This window comes from Argentina silus, assembly GCF_951799395.1.
Source record: "Argentina silus genome assembly, chromosome: 10".
NCBI classification, from domain to species: Eukaryota; Metazoa; Chordata; class Actinopteri; order Argentiniformes; family Argentinidae; genus Argentina; species Argentina silus.
Window position 1 is genome coordinate 14,099,541 of NC_139664.1, and position 18,810 is coordinate 14,118,350.

General features: G+C 41.0%; 1 protein-coding gene across 1 annotated transcript; it reads right to left on the reverse strand.

Annotated features, from left to right (window-relative positions):
- Positions 1–939: 939 nt before the first annotated feature.
- On the reverse strand, positions 940–17,423 carry sntb1 (syntrophin, basic 1). The gene is made up of 7 exons (XM_083678226.1): positions 16,653–17,423; positions 11,200–11,416; positions 8,457–8,664; positions 5,405–5,541; positions 4,773–4,969; positions 1,995–2,185; positions 940–1,573 (listed from the first exon to the last, which is right to left on the reverse strand). The coding sequence occupies exons 1-7, from the start codon at positions 17,176–17,178 to the stop codon at positions 1,481–1,483; spliced, it is 1,569 nt and encodes a 522-aa protein (XP_083534352.1). The 5' UTR covers positions 17,179–17,423; the 3' UTR covers positions 940–1,480.
- Positions 17,424–18,810: the final 1,387 nt, after the last annotated feature.

Below are 18,810 nucleotides of genomic sequence, written 5' to 3' on the forward strand. Positions count from 1 at the left end.
ATGTTGTGTCCTAATATAAGACACAGTGGCTACATCGTGTAAAAGGAAATGTAACCACTTGAGACTTGACAAGATAAAAATGAGGGTTGGAGATCTGCAGGATTCATCTAAAGAGTCTCCGGGTTTGAGTTCAAACAGTTGAAATAGGAGGTAGGTCCTCATTCATAGATGATATTCTGCATCAAAGAAAGGTCATACATACTACTGTATGTGTAGCACTTGACAGAAAAGATTAACCCCCCTTGTGACCGATGCCAGGGACTCGTTCATCAAGCGGTTAGCAATTACTGGAAGGAAATCACAAGGGTTATCTACACTATACTTTCTTTCTGTTCTCATTAACCCTGGATCAACTGTGTAACTGTGTAACTGCAAACTGTGGAACCCCAAGACCCGTTATCCTGATCTAACACAACCACTGCCAGGAACCTGCTAGAACCTGTCACATCCTCAGGAATGCAGTAGGAGTAGTTGGAGGCAATACAAAAGGTGTCCCACAGAGGCCCCTGCTCAACCCCAAATCCATATTCCTACAATGGTGCACACTGCTGAGAGCCTTCAGCACCCAACAAAGGCCACACTAATTGCTGATTAACTTGGAAACACTACGGGACCCTGATTCATAGGTTGACATTCAATGTCTATCAATGCCCCTTGTGAATAGTTTGGCAAAATGATGGCTCCAAGCTGTGGACAGTGGCTCTAACACTAAACAATTGTGTGTGAGTGCCCTGGACGGCAGCTCATTACTCAGGCCATGCAAACACCATCAGGAGAAATGGGTGTGTGTCCTACTTGGTGATAACATTTATCTGTTGTGTTTTGGGTCAGGGCGTGGTGATGTTGCTTTGTTTTTGTTGTTTGTAAATCAGTGAGTTTGCATTTAGGCTACAAGAGCAACCAAATGATGAAAACACACACCAGCGACAATTTGAGGTTTTTAAATATGTAATTTATGTGCATTAAGTCAGTTAAAAACGAAAGCCTTTTCATTCTGCAAGCTGCCAAAGGCATTGGACAATTCTACATTTCAAGCAGCCATTATACTGTAGCAGAGCTTTTTCACCTTAACTTTTCAATTTAAGTTAACGGTAAGTGCTGAATTCTATGCCAAACAAAGGAATTAGCATTAGATGAATGCAACTGTACATGATACATCCAGTATTTTTAGTACCAAAGTAATAGATTAGTCTTGTTCTACAACGTAGGATTTTAACAAAACAATTTGTTGTGTAACTGATTGTTTACAATCACACTGTGGATATGTCATTGGTAATGCTTGTGTGTTAAATACACAAAGGAACTAATCAAAGTTTGAAACATGATCCATTCATCTTGAGAAGTTATACTCTGGATCAGAGTAGATCCTGTGTCTGATTCGCTGTACATCTCCTTCTTCGGTCCTTTTAGTTCCATTAAGTCCATGTCCTCCTTTGTAGACTTGGCAACAGTTCAGTCTATGTGGCGGTAAACATTATCCTCATGCTAACAAGCCAAGCCTGGCGATTTTTGCTGAGAGGAAGGAGTGTAGGATGAAAACGATAGGCTTTGGGCATGAGTGTAGGTCCAGTTGCTGAAAATTCAATGGGAGAGTGTATTAGATGCCAAATCACAGTACTTACGTTTTCTGTGTGCACACAATATCTTCATGGACAGAGGGACTTGATGGACTGTAATTCAATATGTGCATGAATCATATCCTGTTTAATGTAGGCTATAGGGGATTCTGTGAAACATGTTTCAACTTGTTTGCATTGCGTTAGCTGTGGCTGGGTAGGGTAATACCAATGACATGCGACTCAACTGGGGGTTTTCATCGATAATGAAATGTTGTGTCTCATGTATTATGTCATTCACCATTGTTTAGATTGGTCCTTTTCCTGGTAAAGACAATAGTCAACAATGCTACTGCTACAACGGACAGACTGATGCACAACGCAATACATCCTGTACTGTATTAGTGTGAACGAACAATAACAAAAAAACACACTCACCACTTCACCCTCTTTTCCACTGAAATCCAAAAAGAGCATCCTGACCCCATCATCAGAGGACATCTTGAGCCTTTCGAAGGGATAGCTGAAGAGAGGCTTGAGCTGGGCTCCCTCCTCATGCTCCGCCAGCACTGAGAAGCCCTGCTCATAGTGGATGACCAGGCGGCATTCCTGGCCCTTGTACATGCAGCCTGAAACAGGACAACAGCTGGGTCAAAACAAGGCACTGCAGCAACATATGACCATATTAGGAAGGGAGTGATTGTAAAAGATTTGCTGTGTTCTGCTTGGCAGTGGGTGGAACATATAATTAGAGATCTGATGCCTTGCGTTTGTTTTCTCTAGCAAGGTGATTTGGCTCATCATTCCACTTTTACAAAAGTTGTTTTTTCCACAAATATGTATAACATGTAAAGTAACAAAGCTATTCTCAGTTTATATCAATCTTATGCGAAAAGCAGAACCACAATTGCACATAATTGTTTGTTTACTATATCATTTTCAATCCACGTCTTTCTCTTGCAATATGTCACACAATGTATCAAATATTTCTATTCCCATGCTTTCAATTACAGCCCTCAACATCGCATAACAGACATTATCTCATGTGCTGAGAGCAGGATTTACCTTGTCTATTGTGTGAGTGTCAACATGCTTCTTCTGCAACTACTTAACATTTGTTCCAGTAAAGCTCTGCAAATCACTCTATGGACATCTAATTCCAAGGCTTGTGTGCCCCTCTTTCAAAATGTAGCCTTTTGTGAAAGCCTGGGTAGACGGCTGCACTGATAAGCACAAGCACACTGCTTCCCAGCAAGAGGGTTTCACAAAGGACCTCTTGGGGTTGTCCAAACATTGCTATTAGAGAATCTTTCTGGTATTTTGAATTACTAGTAATGACCAGAAATACCAGGGTGGTGCTCCGAAATGTTAAAGACTTCTTGGAAATATGTACCAAAAACTCTCAGGCATTGTTTCTTTTTCTTCAGTGCTTGAAATACTACTCCCTACCTGAAATGCTTGATCTACGGGGCTCTCAGACTTTCCCACCAGAGGGGATTTACACACAGATGCTTTCAGTCCAAAACAAAGACCATCCTTTCAGCCCCAATGATAAGTGGCAAAACACAGGGACCTCCTCAACCAAGACGGATCAAGTTTGGTTACTATAACTACCAGGATCCCTAGAAGCTAATTTACGGGCAGAAATGTTTTCTACCCCTACAATGTATCGGGTCTGAGTCTAGTGTTTTCCCAAGTGCAGACGCTTTTCAAACATCACATACAGTGCAGGACATACTGTAGACGGCAAGCCAAGAATGAGCCCCCCTCGCCTGCATTATTTCCTGGTGATTCTGTGTGCTTAGGAAACATCACAGATTAGAACACTGTCATCAAACAAACAAATGGCATCGTAAACCCCTCAGGTCAACAGTCTGGCTCAGCAGGTCTTTCAACCAATACCATTAACCTCGAACAAAATAGCTTCTATTGGCTTCTCCCAAACAACAAATAGACAATACCTCCATGGGAAGACCACTGAAAAGAACAGGAACATCATGAGAGTTACCTCTCCTTGTCAAGTACCCGATCAATATCTCTCATACCTCTTACAAACTCAATTATACATCAAATTGTATTACAGTCATGTTTCACTCCAGCACAACAGCAAAATCTTTGCAGGTAATGGAAATATGGCTTTGGTGCCAAAATTGCCTTTTCCACTGAAATCCCAAATATGGCACATTGCCCAGACCATGATGTAGAGTTAATCTATTCTTAGAACAAATATTGTAATAATATCAACAACCTCTCAACGTAAATAAAAGATTACAATGATTTATCAAATGTCACAGTCTCTAAAAGAAAAGGTCCATGTGTCTCCATGTCAGACATTGACAGGACATACAGTGCTGTAACAGTAGCTATCCATGAGGCTTACACTGTTCAGAGGATAACAATGTTTATGCTGCCTTTTGCTTATGTGTCACAGCTGATATCATTTTAGGTGGGAGTGAGACATGATCTTAGCAAGCTCCTGGTGACAACAATTGGCATTGTTCATTCAGTCACTGGCTCAGTAATAACAGAGTTGACAAAACAAGGTGTTGAAATGGTGTAATAAACTGATGATACACACGCATACCCAACCTCATGTTTGTCTCATGTTTGTCTCATGTAGCACCAATGAGTGGTTCATAATAATTACTACAGACATACCAAGCGAGAGAGAGAGAGAGAGAGAGAGAGAGAGAGAGAGAGAGAGAGAGAGAGAGACAGGGAGAGAGACAGAGAGAGAGAGAGAGACAGAGAGAGAGAGAGAGAGAGAGACAGAGAGAGAGAGAGAGAGAGAGAGAGAGAGAGAGAGAGAGAGAGACAGAGAGAGAGAGAGAGAGAGAGACAGAGAGAGAGAGAGAGAGAGAGAGAGAGAGAGACAGAGAGAGAGAGAGAGAGAGAAGGTACAGTAGTTCAGAGGCTTGAGAAGTTTGAGAGAGGGCCCTGCGGGTGACTGGAGTTCCCAGGATTCCCTGCCTGCCTGTGCCCACTGCCCACTACAGAGACCACACACAGACACACACTACAACTCCCATAGAAACATTCCGTTCAAAGAAATATCTTTAAATATATGTATATATCTTCTTCCATGTGGCTGACAAATAAAAACACCCGCAATCGAAATGTCCACCTCTTAATGCAAGGCACGTCTGGACCCCCCTATCCCCTAGCAAGCTATGTGCGTGTGTTCAGAGCCATAAGGGTGGGTCAGTTAGTACTCACTGGTGGTGACTTCTTTGATCATCTCTGCAGAGGTGTGACATCCAGTAACAATGTGCCTTGTCCACAGTGATAAGTCCTTGCAGGTCTCAGCCCTAAAGAGGTGGGCCTCTATCCCCAGCCTGGTGCCTGTGCGAGTGGCAAAGGACAGCTCTAGACCTGGCTGGGGGGAGCCTCTGTCTGGACCAGAATGCACCAGCCTACATTGACACACAGACCCAGATTCTGTTATATCCCATCGAAACATTCTCACATAAAGTTCACAAAATAGTTGACATCACAGAATCCTAAAAGGCAACACTCCATCCATGATGTAGTAGGTGAGATAAGTTACAGTGGGCCTATGTTTAGCAGATATAACCGCAATCAATGCAACGTTGACTGAGAGACCATGGCTGTGTTCAGTTCTGGAGACATACTGTGGATTGGGTCCAGTGGCACCACATCTTCCAAGGGTGTGGTGTACCATGTGGCTGGTTGTGTTTTGATTATCGTTTGGCTAATAGAGGGTACAGTAGGTGTGTATGGAGTAGAGGATTACTGTACCATGTGGTTGCAAGAAAAACTGGTATATTTAGGGTGGATGCTCTCCTCACCCCCGCGTGGCTCGGAGAGGAGTAATGAGTTTTGCTTACCTTGTGGCTAACAGAGGATATGTGTGTGCTGGGCTGTGCCAAGCTTCCTTCATCCGAGGTAGGCCTTCATAGAGGAGCAGGTCCTTCTCTGTCACCACCACCAGTATTGGCTTCCACTGTTGCTTCTCACTCTCTGTCTGGAACACAACGCACGCGCACGCACACACACACACACACACACACACGCACACACACACACGCACACATACGCACGCACACACACACACACACACACACACACACACACACACACACACACACACACACACACACACACACAGTGTTAGAAGCGGGCGGGGTCTTTATTTTCACAGAGGATATCGGTATAATGGAGTACCAAAATGTTTTCATCAAGGTCATATTTACCAAACATAAGGTCTGCACTAGAACTGGACAATCCCATTTCTGACAGGACTTGTTTTGTGTACTGTACTTGTTACAGTAAAATCTAAAAAGTGATGTGAGTCATGAGAGCTACAGTAATCTGGTCCCACTAAAAAGAGGCATGGGTGTTTTGGTAAATACAATTATGCAAGAGAAAAAACTGAATGTCTGGTACAATAAACCTTCCAATGCACTTTGAATGGCACTTTAAGGGCACAGCATATCCTGAGTATTTTTCTATAAAACTGATTATTCATACTGTAGGAAGGCAAATTGAGTTCGTACATTCCTCTTGGCCTGTGAATAAACTCTAAAGTTCAAGACACCAAATACGACACCAGCTTGCATAACATAATACAGCATAAAAACGATTCTCATTATGAAAGCTTAGCTATTGCACGATCCATGGAATCCTAAGCCTGTTGCCTCTCTTTGATGTACCCAGCCAGCTATGAGAACAGAGGATTTTGGTCATCATAGGTCAAATCGTATAACATCATGAGCATATGTTGCTTAAAGTAACCATATTATATATATATATATATTAACATGATACACAGAACACACAAATATAGACCACACGATACACACACATAGCCATGTACAGTAGTTAGATGCAACAATCATCAAATGAAAAATAACATGCCATCGTAAACAAGGAATAATTGGCCATTACATGAGAATGGATGGACGAAGTCAATTGAAGCCAGGATTAGAGCAGTTATACAGGACAATCAGGGGGATGTACTGTAAAATTACCATCTCCTCTCCCTTCCTCAATGCCTTGGATATCTGATCCAATCACCGTGCTGAACTCAAGAGGGTCTGTTCGCCATCACAGTGCTGAGCCGAGACTCCAGCCCCGCTGAGTGCGTCAGAGCAGCAGAATAGCCCAGCCACAAACGAGTCCTTGTTGAAAGCCTCGCTCATTGCGCAAAGGAACTTGGATGGCAGCACTGGCCACTCCACACGCTGGAGGCTTTGGTCCTTATAATTATTCATCAAGACAGTTGCAGGGAGGGGCGGTAGGTCGGTAATAAGAGACACTAAGAGAGGGCCTCATTAAAAAACCTGGAAAGTGGCCGCTTCGCAGACTGCCCAAAGTATAGGGATGTCTGTATTAGCTGTCTGTGTCGACCCTTTGCCTAATGAGAGAGCGATGAAAAGAGGATTTAGAGGGGGAAAAAAACCTGCAGTCTTGCTGAGAAAAATCAGCCTGGATCAATCGCTACTGTAGAGAGGATGGTGACTAAAAAGTACCAATTCTGACTTCTACGCCTCTCCAATCTGAGGTTGTGCCTGCCAGCATCTTGACTGGAGCTCTATTATGTTGCACTACAATGTGATTTTAAAGATACATTATTGGACTATTTCTCTAAAAGATAGTGGTGGACAAGGCATAATAATAAGCACTACAACTGCATGTTTCGAGAGAGAGAGAGAGAGAGAGAGAGAGAGAGAGAGAGAGAGAGAGAGAGAGAGAGAGAGAGAGAGAGAGAGAAGGTACAGTAGTTCAGAGGCTTGAGAAGTTTGAGAGAGGGCCCTGCGGGTGATTGGAGTTCCTTGTCAGACATTGACAGGACATACAGTGCTGTAACAGTAGCTATCCATTAGGCTTACACTGTTCAGAGGATAACAATGTTTATGCGGCCTTTTGCTTATGTGTCACAGCTGATATAATTTTAGGTGGGAGTGAGACATGATCTTAGCAAGCTCCTGGTGACAACAATTGGCATGTTCATTCAGTCACTGGCTCAGTAATAACAGAGTTGACAAAACAAGGTGTTGAAATGGTGTAATAAACTGATGATACACACGCATACCCAACCTCATGTTTGTCTCATGTTTGTCTCATGTAGCACCAATGAGTGGTTCATAATAATTACTACAGACATACCAAGCAGAGAGAGAGAGAGAGAGAGAGAGAGAGAGAGAGAGAGAGAGAGAGAAGGTACAGTAGTTCAGAGGCTTGAGAAGTTTGAGAGAGGGCCCTGCGGGTGACTGGAGTTCCCAGGATTCCCTGCCTGCCACTGCCCACTGCCCACTATGGAGACCACACACAGACACACACAACAACTCCCGTAAAAACATTCCATTCAAAGAAATATCTTTAGGGGCACTTGGTGGCGTAGCACACTAATGCGCATGCCACGTAATCGCAATGTTCCTGGTTCGATTCCGACCCTCGACATATCTTGCATGTCATCCCTCTTCTCTCACCCATCCTTCCTGTCAATCTCTACTGTCTCTATCCCAATAAAGCAGAAATGCCCTAAAAATGCTTTTAAAAAAAAGAAAAGAAAAAAATGAAATATCTTTCAAAAATGTGGCTATATACTGTATATATCTTCTTCCATGTGGCTGACAAATAAAAACACCCCCTATCGAAATGGCCACCTCTTACCGAAGGCACGTCTGGACTCCCCCTATCCCTAGCAAGCTATCAAGGCTTGTCTTGCAGCCGTGTGTGTGTGAGTGTGTGCGTGCTTCTGTGTGTGTGTGTGTGTGTGTGTGTGTGTGTGTGTGTGTGTGTGTGCATGTTTCAAGATACAACACAAAATGCGTATGAGAAATTCTGTGCTGTGAGTCCTTGCTTCAGGATGAGAAACACACCCCACGCATCCAAGTCTACATTTGGCATGTATACATAATAAAGAGGAATGCGTACCTTTTCAGCCAGCCAACCCAGGTGACGGATCTCTCGACTACCAGCAATTCCTGTTCTTCCTATGTGCTCTTTGACCTCTGCGATCACCTTGTTGATTAGGTTTGTAGTGGCGGACTGAATGACACCAAACCAGGCCTGGGCTGTAGCTGTGTCTTTACTTCTCAACACCACTGTGTGTTTTGCATCAGGAGAGTGAAGTTCCAACTGCCTGTAAAACACAAAGCAAAGACATTTAAAAAGCTGGCTGATGTGTTGTCCATACTAGTGATTAAAAATTGTTCTCCACATCACAAATTAACTTATTTTATAGTCTCTTTATTTGACCTACAGGGACACGATAAACATTCCTTTTGATGTCCAATGCAGCTTTAAACTATTAATTCTAATTCATGAGATGATTCATAACTGTATGTTATTTTGTCTCAAGTTTCTGTGGGCTGTCAGTTCACCATGTTTGAAGTATCCTTTCTATTGTAAATTATAAATAAGAAAGGTTGGATAGATGCATTTTCACAGCAGACCAAAGTATGACCATTGATGATGAATCTACTGCTTGTTTATCATAGACTGTGGGAGACCCTCATGTAACAATCCACTAGATCAATCCCAGGTGCTCCCTGCAGTTAAAAATAGCAACTCTTTAAAAAAGAGACTTGATTCAGGAGAAACAGAAGCCAGATGTCATATGGAGCTGAAATGTTTGCATTAGTTAGAGACAGAGAGGTTCCTGGAAGGGGCCCAAGGAGTTCTCCTCTTAAATGCCATGGGAAATTTCATGATCATTAAAGATGCCTTTGCCAGATTCTGAAAGTGGTGTGTCGAATTTTTCTATGCCTTTTTTGTTCGATGTTGGTGGTGCCTGTTTGCTTTCCGTCGACTGAAAAATAAAAATAAAGCTGGCTGCATCCTTCAAAACAGTGCAAGTACAGTCAGTACTTCTTTTCCGTATGATCATCATGAACATTCTTATCGAGATTGAATAGTTATTAATAGTTATGTCATAAAATCCCATGTTTACAGCACATTCATGTATGCATGTGTATGTACAATATGTATCTATAGACCTATAGTCATACTGTATATCTAGATAAAAATACATAATCATCTCATTGCACAGGCCTCAGCTTTTATCATGTACTATCTTCAATGATGTCCTAAGTTAAGACTGAAACAGTAAATACAAAGCAAGTCTATTTTTAGCCTTGTATAAACACACGATAGGCCTCCACACTGAACAGATCTCTGGAGACGTGGGGAGTGAGATAGAAAAACCTGCAGTAAATCTGTCAGAGGAAACGCTTTCCTCTCCTGGGCGACGTAGACGTCTCCTCCACCAAACAGCTGTTTAAACTTCCACTAGTGACTAGTGCTCTGCCCATCAGCTACAAGCCTGCAGCGCACATGTCAGGGAAACTTAACAGCTGTTTGTGGAGGGGGTAGACAATTCAGGGTTGCTCATACTATATTTGGTAGAAATTAGACTTGTGCTAGAATTTCACAAGAATCATGTTTACCTCTTCCTGGAAGGGTGGAGGGAATAGTCTGTACATTTGTCTACACAGGAAACTTAGAGTGATTGATGGAATCACTCAAACACAATGGTGGACAATGAAACACAGGACTGCCTCATCTGGTTCTTTGAGTGTTGATGACCCCACTTGACATCACACACTGCTGAAGAATAGTGATGATGACCCATTTTCATTTCAGAATACCTTATAGTGTCACTAGAAAAGTAACAAAAGGACACACAGATTAGCAGCTGTAAACAATGTGTGCAAAATGAAGAAAGTACTTTAAAGAGGGCCCAAACATTGTAGTGAGTCTAGTAAAAGTAATGTAAGCCATATTGCCTCTCATTAAATAGGTTAGTTGTGGTCTAAAGCGTCACTGTTAGATTTCCTGTTCATGGTTTGGTTAATTTCACAAACCGCAGAGTCTTTACCTCGTGCCTCAGTACAACAGTAGGCCGACACACTAACAGTATATTGTAACTATGAACACCATAATTATAACCAGCAAAATTATGTTTTACCCCAATCTCAAGGACAAATCGGAAGACAATTGAGAGATTCAGTAATACTTTGCATTGAGAGAAAATGTTTGTGTCTGAATTTTCTCTTATCAGGTATGTTCGGGAATAAAGAACTAGGAATTCCCTCAAGAGACTCTCAAATCCTTTTGGTAGGGGCTAAGATTTTAGCAGTCTCAGAACATGAGCAAACTTTGAAGTCAATGTTAACTTGGACTTTGAAGTTGTCCTCATCAGCTTTTTGATGTGAGGAAGGATGACCTCTTGAAAAGTGAAATAGACTTCAAACATACTGTATATGGATATAGAGAAGACTTACATTAAACATTTGATCTCCATGCTGTGTTATTGCAATTGTCATACAGTATTTGCAGGCAATTACAGCAGCTTCACCCCCCCCCCCCCCGCCCCCCAATATGGAAAATGATCTAATCATTGCTTCAACAGTCTTTCTTGGACTAAACTATCCCTAAAGTGAAGGGTAAAGCCGAAGACAAAAAACCCTTTTCCATTATCTCCATGTTTTGTGGAGGATATAAACCATGGACCGATGGTGGTTAATGAAGTTAGGCATCTCTCCCTCTCTTTAAACATTGAACCTCAGACATCCAGTAAGTTGAGAGAGTGATACAGTACAGTGGCGAAACTGAGGCAGTTAATCAATGCCAAACCATGACAACTGAGAAGTGCAGATTACACTGGAAGTCTTACCTGTTCTCAGGGTCAGGGGTGATCATTCCCCTTGTGATGTAACACATCTTTAAGGGGATGCATCTTCTGTCCCCTTGCAAGGACACTGTAGGAGTGATGGGGACGTCCGAGTGGGGGCTGCCAAGCCGAGGTGACTCAGGTGGGGGCGTCTCCCACCCTATTTCAGACACTGGAGAACCCTTTTTCACATAGGGGGTGGCTTCCCGCATATACTTCACTGAAACAACAAGAGAACATGGGAATATACTAATATATTATGCTGGAAAGGAAAATCCATGTCAATCAACTACAGTTTGCATCCTATAGAAGAGACTGCAGAATAATTCATAAGATGACTTCTGCTTTAATAACACAGCATCAGCTCTGTAGTGGAGAAAACTGTTGTGCATTAAATCATTCTATAGATAGAGGACACATAGAAGGGATATTACAGTTTTCACATTTTCTGTGAACTTAATTATGTGATGTTGTACCTCCATGGGAACACATGTATTTTCTCAAAGGATTAGATGCCAAAACTGTCAATCTGAACTTGGCCAAAAGATGTGAAGCAATTAGAAGTATTCCATATGACAGCCTAATCCTTCCTTAGTTAAGAGCTTTGGCCATGTGACGTCCCATTCAGTAGATTCACACAACCTTGGAATCACACATTGATCATACAGCCACACTAGAGTCAAATATTACCTGTAAACACTGCTGAAACACTCATATAAATTGCGCTATAAGCAAATCATCTGAGTTGAAATGTGTACACACTCTTCTAAACTATTCCCCTCTAGCATTTTAATCACATGTCACAGGCAGATAAGCATTTGCACCTGTTTTTCAATAAGGAATAAACACATAACAGATATCTAAAACATAGAACAGTAATCATTTCGAATTGGCTTGAATGTCATCATTCTCATAAATTGGGAGTATAGACAGGGAGAACATTTCTTCAGTTATGCTACTACCAAATTATACTTAGCCATAAGGGGAAACAAACATAATAACATAAACAACATAAATGCAGTCGGATGGGTGCCAGGTTACAGTGTAGCAAGAAGTAGCGGGAAAGAACCATTTCGGAGATTGGGTGGCTGATCACCAACCAACTGTGTTATGGATAGATAGAAAATAATGTCATGCGATGCATACTTCCATGTTATTACAATAAATTACTGAGAGGGCTAGCCGAGCAATTGATTAATGACAAACAACTAGGCAAAACTTTGTTGAATAAGGACCTGTATTACAATAGTTAGCACCAGAGTGGCTAGCGCTGGATAGCACCTCGGACTTGCAGAGGAGAAGCCCCGATTCGAAACACACTGTGACGGAAAGCTGGATGGTAAGCTGCAATTATGAATGTTGAATATATATATATATATATGTTTTAGTCTTCGCTTACTTATCATTCTCTGGAATTTTAGATAGGCTCACAGCTAGCTACTGCCTTGGGCAAAAGTTAGTGCTCAGAAAGTATTGCGCCATCTAGGCTTGGATAAGGAATCAGCTAGCCTCGACGTCAACCCAGTCTGTCACTGTGACTGCATTTCACGCTGCTTAGATCGTGGTCTGACACGCCACGCTACAACTCTGTCGCTCATTAAAAGATTGCCCCCGGAGTAAGGAGAAGTAGCCCCCATCTCGTCGGTCTAGGAGTTGGGGACAAGAATAGAGTGCAGTCTTTTGCAACTGGGGGAATTTAAGTGAGTGACAAACCTGTCTCTGCCACTCAGCCTATATGACCTGCAGTGTCAACAATTACTGTACGCCACACCCTTAGCATATTGAAGGTGGTTCAAAGAGGCCTGGAGGCAAAATGAAAGACTGAGAACATTTGTCAAGTCTGTTGATTTAGATTTTATGCGACTGATGTATTACCATAATAACGTTTTTCAGCTTGCAATAACGATGTCAGTCTACATGCATCAGGGCTGAAGAATTCAATCAACACGTGGTAGCGCCACTGTAAATAGCAAGGCATGCAACACTGATGTGATGTGATCACTGATGTGTTCAGCCTATGTTTACAAAAGGCAGTGGAACTGTTTACACCCACTGTTTGTATTATTTTAATATAGGAAAGGTATAATTGCTGTGAAGCTGAAAACATGTCAGCTGACAAAAAGAAGAAGAGTCAAGAAGAGTGTGAATTAGAATTGCATAGGTGCAGCTATATTGATAGTGTCACTGTGAGAAATCATTGCTCCATACATTTTGTTTCATCATGCTTTTGTTGAAATTGCTGTGTCATTAGTTCACGCATCAGCTGAATGCTCTGAGAGTGAGGTCATTCACACAGACTCCCTGAACTGTGAGTGTTCTCTTCCTTTTTTCTCTTTTTTATTTCCCTCTCTTTTTTGCTCTCAGGTCACTAGTGTTAAGAGCTGGTTTACAGTGGTGATGTGCTGTGTAATCTCCATTCTATGCTTATCACTCACACCCTTACAGCTGCTATTACTGTAGCCACACAAGAAGTTCACAAGTTCTAGCTATCTGTCTTATAGACCTTGTGTAGGCAGCTACTTTGATGACAAGCAACATATTGTGAAACTTAACAAAACAACAATGTTGAAGAATGAGTCAAGGACAGTGACTTGAAATTATTCTAGTGACTTTTATCACTAGTGTTCAACACTAATATAAATGTTCAGTTTCCGCAGAGGAGAGAATAAAAGGAGCAATGTTTATAATTATTCCGATGTGTACTTCCTGTTTTTTCTCTGTTTGTTCCAAAACACCAGTTCTATATATTGGCTTTTAAATGTAATCCAAATGTTTCTTTTTTGATAAGGCTTGTGAGAGGAAGACAAGTCTAGAATGTGTTTTGTTGAATAAAGAGTGCATGAATACTGCTCTGAACTGAGTTTAAAACTTTCTAAATGCCTTGTCTGAAAATGTACGGCTTTGGTCTGGTTTTTACACGAGAAGTTGAAAGCTCCGAAACTATTTCATCATTCACATTTACTTGATAATACACATGGTAGCCTATACTTTCACTTCATCCCTTTATGAAATGCTTGCTCATGGAATTGGCTGAGGATTCTGAATGAAAGATATCGCCAAACCCAGCTGTTCAAATTCCAATTCATTTACAGAATCTACAGAAGCTAATAGTCCAATTAATTACTTCAAAATTATAATCCAGACAATAGAAGCTATTGTAGAGCTCAGTGTGTCTTTGAAAACACATTGAATTCATCTTTGCCTAGCATCAGGTGTAATCGTAACCCGTTCTTTGTGTTCTTTTCTTAACTAGTGGGAGTCATTAGAGCTTGTTACATTATGTGGAGAATGGAAATCTTTGTTTGATGAAAAAGAAAAAGATACTCATTAAGCTCCCGAGAAGAAAGTGGCTAATTTGACACATGTAGGCCTACCAGTTGGATGAAGAACATGGCTGAGAAACAAAAGACCCCTTTTACAAGCTTTAATTGCAGAATGGGGCTCTTTTTACATCCACTAGGCAGGTAGATACAGTACTGCAGCACAAAAGGCAAGGAATCTTTTTGTCTGCCTAGAATTTAGGCTTTTATCGTTCATTTGAGGGGGAGGCATTCAATAAATTGACTGTGCTTTAAGCACAAACAATTAATTGAATGCCTCCCCCTCAAATGAACTATGTCCTAATAAATATTCTTTAAAACACCAAATATGTGCTTGAGAAACAGGTGTTTTTTTTTATGTACATAAGAAGTTAAAGGATGTACAAATAATTCACTTAGGAGACGTCAAAGAGAATTACTCAGAGAACACAAAATCACACAGTGGATGTGTAATAGAGTGTTAAGTGGTTGAGAATGCTTTTAACAGATGCGTGGGTTTGCAAGGTTTGCATGATTCACTTCATCATCACAACTTATATGCTTCACTATGAAACAGCCGTTAAGAGTGTGAAGAGACTTTCTCTCATGACACACAATCAATCACCCTGCAGTGTTTCAGTCTAGACTGTCTGTTGAAACCTCACACAGAGGTGAACTGTGGTGACAGGCACGGAGTAGGGGCTCAATAAGAGGCCACTAGATTCACTTCTAGAGATAGTCTATAGACTGGTCAGATGTTTAGGACAGGTGTATTACACTGGATTTAACATAGCGACTGCAATACAAACCTGATTGAAAATGTTTATCCAACCTGTTTGTAAGGTGGGACTTTCCTGCTGGCTCTGCTGTGAGGTTAAGGCCCATGGTAAAAAAAACATCCATGTCCTTAGGGGGATGCAGTTCCAGTAACTGAGAAATCAGATGTTTCCTCATCTTCCCTTCACTTCCTTTGACCTAATCTTATGAAATACAATATGTCCTATGTATAGTCACAGACTTACATCATTTTCTTGTTTCCTGTACAGTTTCCCACACTTAATTAATAACACACGAACTTAGAATATATAGCCGTATCTGCTCTTTCAATGGAGCTTTTACGAACATATTATTTTGTGAGGAACGTCATTGTGCAAGACATTCCATTCCTTCACTGTCTCTGAGCTTATGATAGGACTCTGCTGGGACCTTGTTTCCTTCTACTGTAATAATCGCAGTATCTCAGGGGAAGCTGTTTATGCTTCAAAGTAACAATTAACCATCACACCACATGTTTTCTGTTTTGAAATGTGGATTGAATTCTCCTACACAACAGTGTAAAAAGGGCAGTTGTGATTATATAGCTGGTGAATGAGTGTGATGTTAATCTTAGTTTAGAAACATAATATTGGGAGTCCACTCAGAGAGAGAATATGTCTGTCATAACAGTGAAAATGTCAGAGTTGATGCAAGGTCCAATAGTTACAAAATATGTATCTAGATTAATTGGAAAATAATTTCAGTTGCTAGGGAGAGAAAGAGAGAGAGAGTGTGTGTGTGTGTGTGTGTGTGTGTGTGTGTGTGTGTGTGTGTTAGCTGTGTGGCGTGTGCTACTTGTATCGACAATTATCTGTATGACCTTTTATTTTGGGTTATTAATGCTTTACAGTGAAAATAAAGTATTCAAGTGTGTGTGCGTGCGTGCGCGCTCATTGTTTTGGCCAACTGGATCACATCTATAGCAGGATTCAGCATTGGTGTCCAATAATACCAATTTCCTCAAAAATGCAAGGCATTCCATTTCGCAATATGGACAGTCACCTGGATACCCTAACAGGACAGGACATTTTCTTATTCTGTGTACTGTTTTAGGGGCTGGTATTTGATGCATTTTAACAGAAGAAATTGTAATTATATCTATGGAGAGCGAGAAGATATTTTTTAAATAGGCAGACTTTATTTTAGGGAATGCAATGATGTTTAACACTTGTACGCAAACTGATATTATGCGAGCCCTTGACTACGTGAGAGCAGTAATGATTAGCCTTTTTTACACGTGCGTAATGAGGTAAAGCTTTGCGCTTCCACACGGATAATTGCTGTTTTGACATCACCAAGTTTACCAAGAGACCATCGAATGGAAGTTCATCCTTGTCTTACCTTCCAGAGTCACCTCTCTCCCAGCTCTTTTGAGAGCTTGCACCGCCTCGTCGTGCGTAGCGTCCCGCAGGTTCACCCCGTTCACAGACAGAATTGCGTCCCCAACATACAAGGCTTGAGTTTGATCCGCAGCAAGACCTTTGAAGATCTTGCTAATAAGTATCGGCATTTTATTCTCTTTTCCCCCTTTAATGCTAATGCCGAGTCCCCCAACCTCCTGCTTTATAACTTTGACACATCGTTTTCTGTTGGCTATAGCCTCTGGCACTTGCTCCGGTAAATCCGTGAAAGCTGTCCTCACCGCAGTTTTGGGACTGTTCGTGGGATCGGGGTGACTTGTGTTACTCCCATAAGATCCATTGGTGATGCCGTTTAAATTGACATTCTCGCCCAGGTCCTCGCAACTCAGTGTAAGGGATTCTTCGTTCAAGTTGACCAAAACTTTGTGCCATCGATCCCTTACCAAAACCTCTAAAAATCCACTTTTTTGTACTCTGTTACTAGAAATTAGTGTAGCTACCGCCATCTTTGGAGCATGCTTAAAATGCCATGTGATTTAACACACACAGGACTTTACCCCCGAACTTCTCTTTCAAATAGTCCAGTTCGTCTCTTTTTTGGCAATGTAGTCGCTGCTCCAAAAACCCATATCCTCTTTGGGTGGAGCAACTCGTTGGGCAATCCCACTATCTAAGCAAATCAGTTTTCAGTTTTCTATTCCCTCAAACATAGTCGAGAACTCAAGTCTGTTGAGGTTGAAATTACATGTACAACCATTTCAATGTAGCCTAGGTAGTGAGACATTGTAATTGCCCTTTTATACCTTGTAACCTCTTATTACAAAAGGCCATTGATCCATTCAGAGGGTGACGCGTGTAAAGGAATGAACCCATGCTGGTTGGGACAGTTGTGAGTGACGTTTTAGGTGGTCGAGTGTGCGACTCTCCTGTTTTGTCAATATTGCAAAACATCAGCGGCTCGTTGCTCGAGTGCTGGACATTTTTTAGTTGAAGACAAAAACAAAATGACAATATTTCGCAAAGACATAAAAGTGTTTAACAATGGCAGGTGTTACTACCCTTTTATAACAATAGCTTAATCATGTCAATAATGATGATGATAATAATGATAAGAATATAAAACAACGATAATAGCAATCTTATTATTATTATAGTGGGAATAGTAAGAAGAAGAAATATACAAATATAAAATTAGTATTTATGTTTAATTATCATTATTGATGATATTGAATGAGCTAAGATCAGTAATGGGTCTGGGTCATAATATAGATGGGGTTTTTATTTTAGTGGCAAAACACGATGATACAACCCGAAGTATGTTTGCGCCATCTGATGGTGATAGGAGAAAATCGCGTATACTTTCACTTTCGCTAAGCTGCTTACCAACCTAAAAAGCCATACGATGTATTCTTTTGATGAGAAATGTACTCAAAAAGCAAGCAGATATACAGCAGTTATCATCCAATCCTTTTTCTCCAATGATGTTTCGAATAGTTTAGGCAGATCCATATTATTTGCATGCATCTTTCAGTATAGACCCTACTTCAGGCCTTTATATTTATGGGAGCAGAAGCTTTAGTTCTCATAGTATCAGGCCAATTTGGTATGCTTTTCTTCTGTTCTGTTGAAGTGAAAAGTTCATTCTATCCTGGGAATAAAGAACGGAAAGATTCCTATTAATATCAAGATGTTATTAACTGGTAATGTAAGAAATTTCAAATTCATTTGAATTTGAAATCAAGCTAAATCATTCCTTAAATCTACAAAGTCTGTGCCCTTGCTACATATTTCCTGTCTCCCAAAGCCCTGTTTCTCCCCTCCATGTGAATTATTCATGGTTTTATCCCAGTTAAAAATATATACCATAGCTTGCTTAACACATAATTAGCCTAGATGATTTCCCTCACTCCTATTGTAAAAGATCATTTCAATCTGCTAATTAGGTCTGTCTGAATTAACATACAGGGCAATGATACAGTTTGGGTTGGCTACCCATGACATATCCTCATAAACCTATATATTGTTTTAGCAAATTATGGCAAATTAGCAAAACATTAAGAAGGACAATATCTTCTGTGATCCTATAGCCACCAAATACAAGGGACAGAATTAACCTCAAGTATTTATTTATAGACTGA

Bases quoted from the DNA above. Each gene is read 5' to 3' on its own strand.
- sntb1 (XM_083678226.1), bottom strand. From the start codon at position 17,178: ATGGCGGTAGCTACACTAATTTCTAGTAACAGAGTACAAAAAAGTGGA. The intron at 11,417-16,652 runs GTAAGACAAGGA...TTGTTGTTTCAG, and splicing joins GAGAGAGGTGACTCTGGAAG to TGAAGTATATGCGGGAAGCC. The intron at 1,574-1,994 runs GTGAGTGTGTTT...TTGAATTTTCAG, and splicing joins GTGGAAAAGAGGGTGAAGTG to CAACTGGACCTACACTCATG.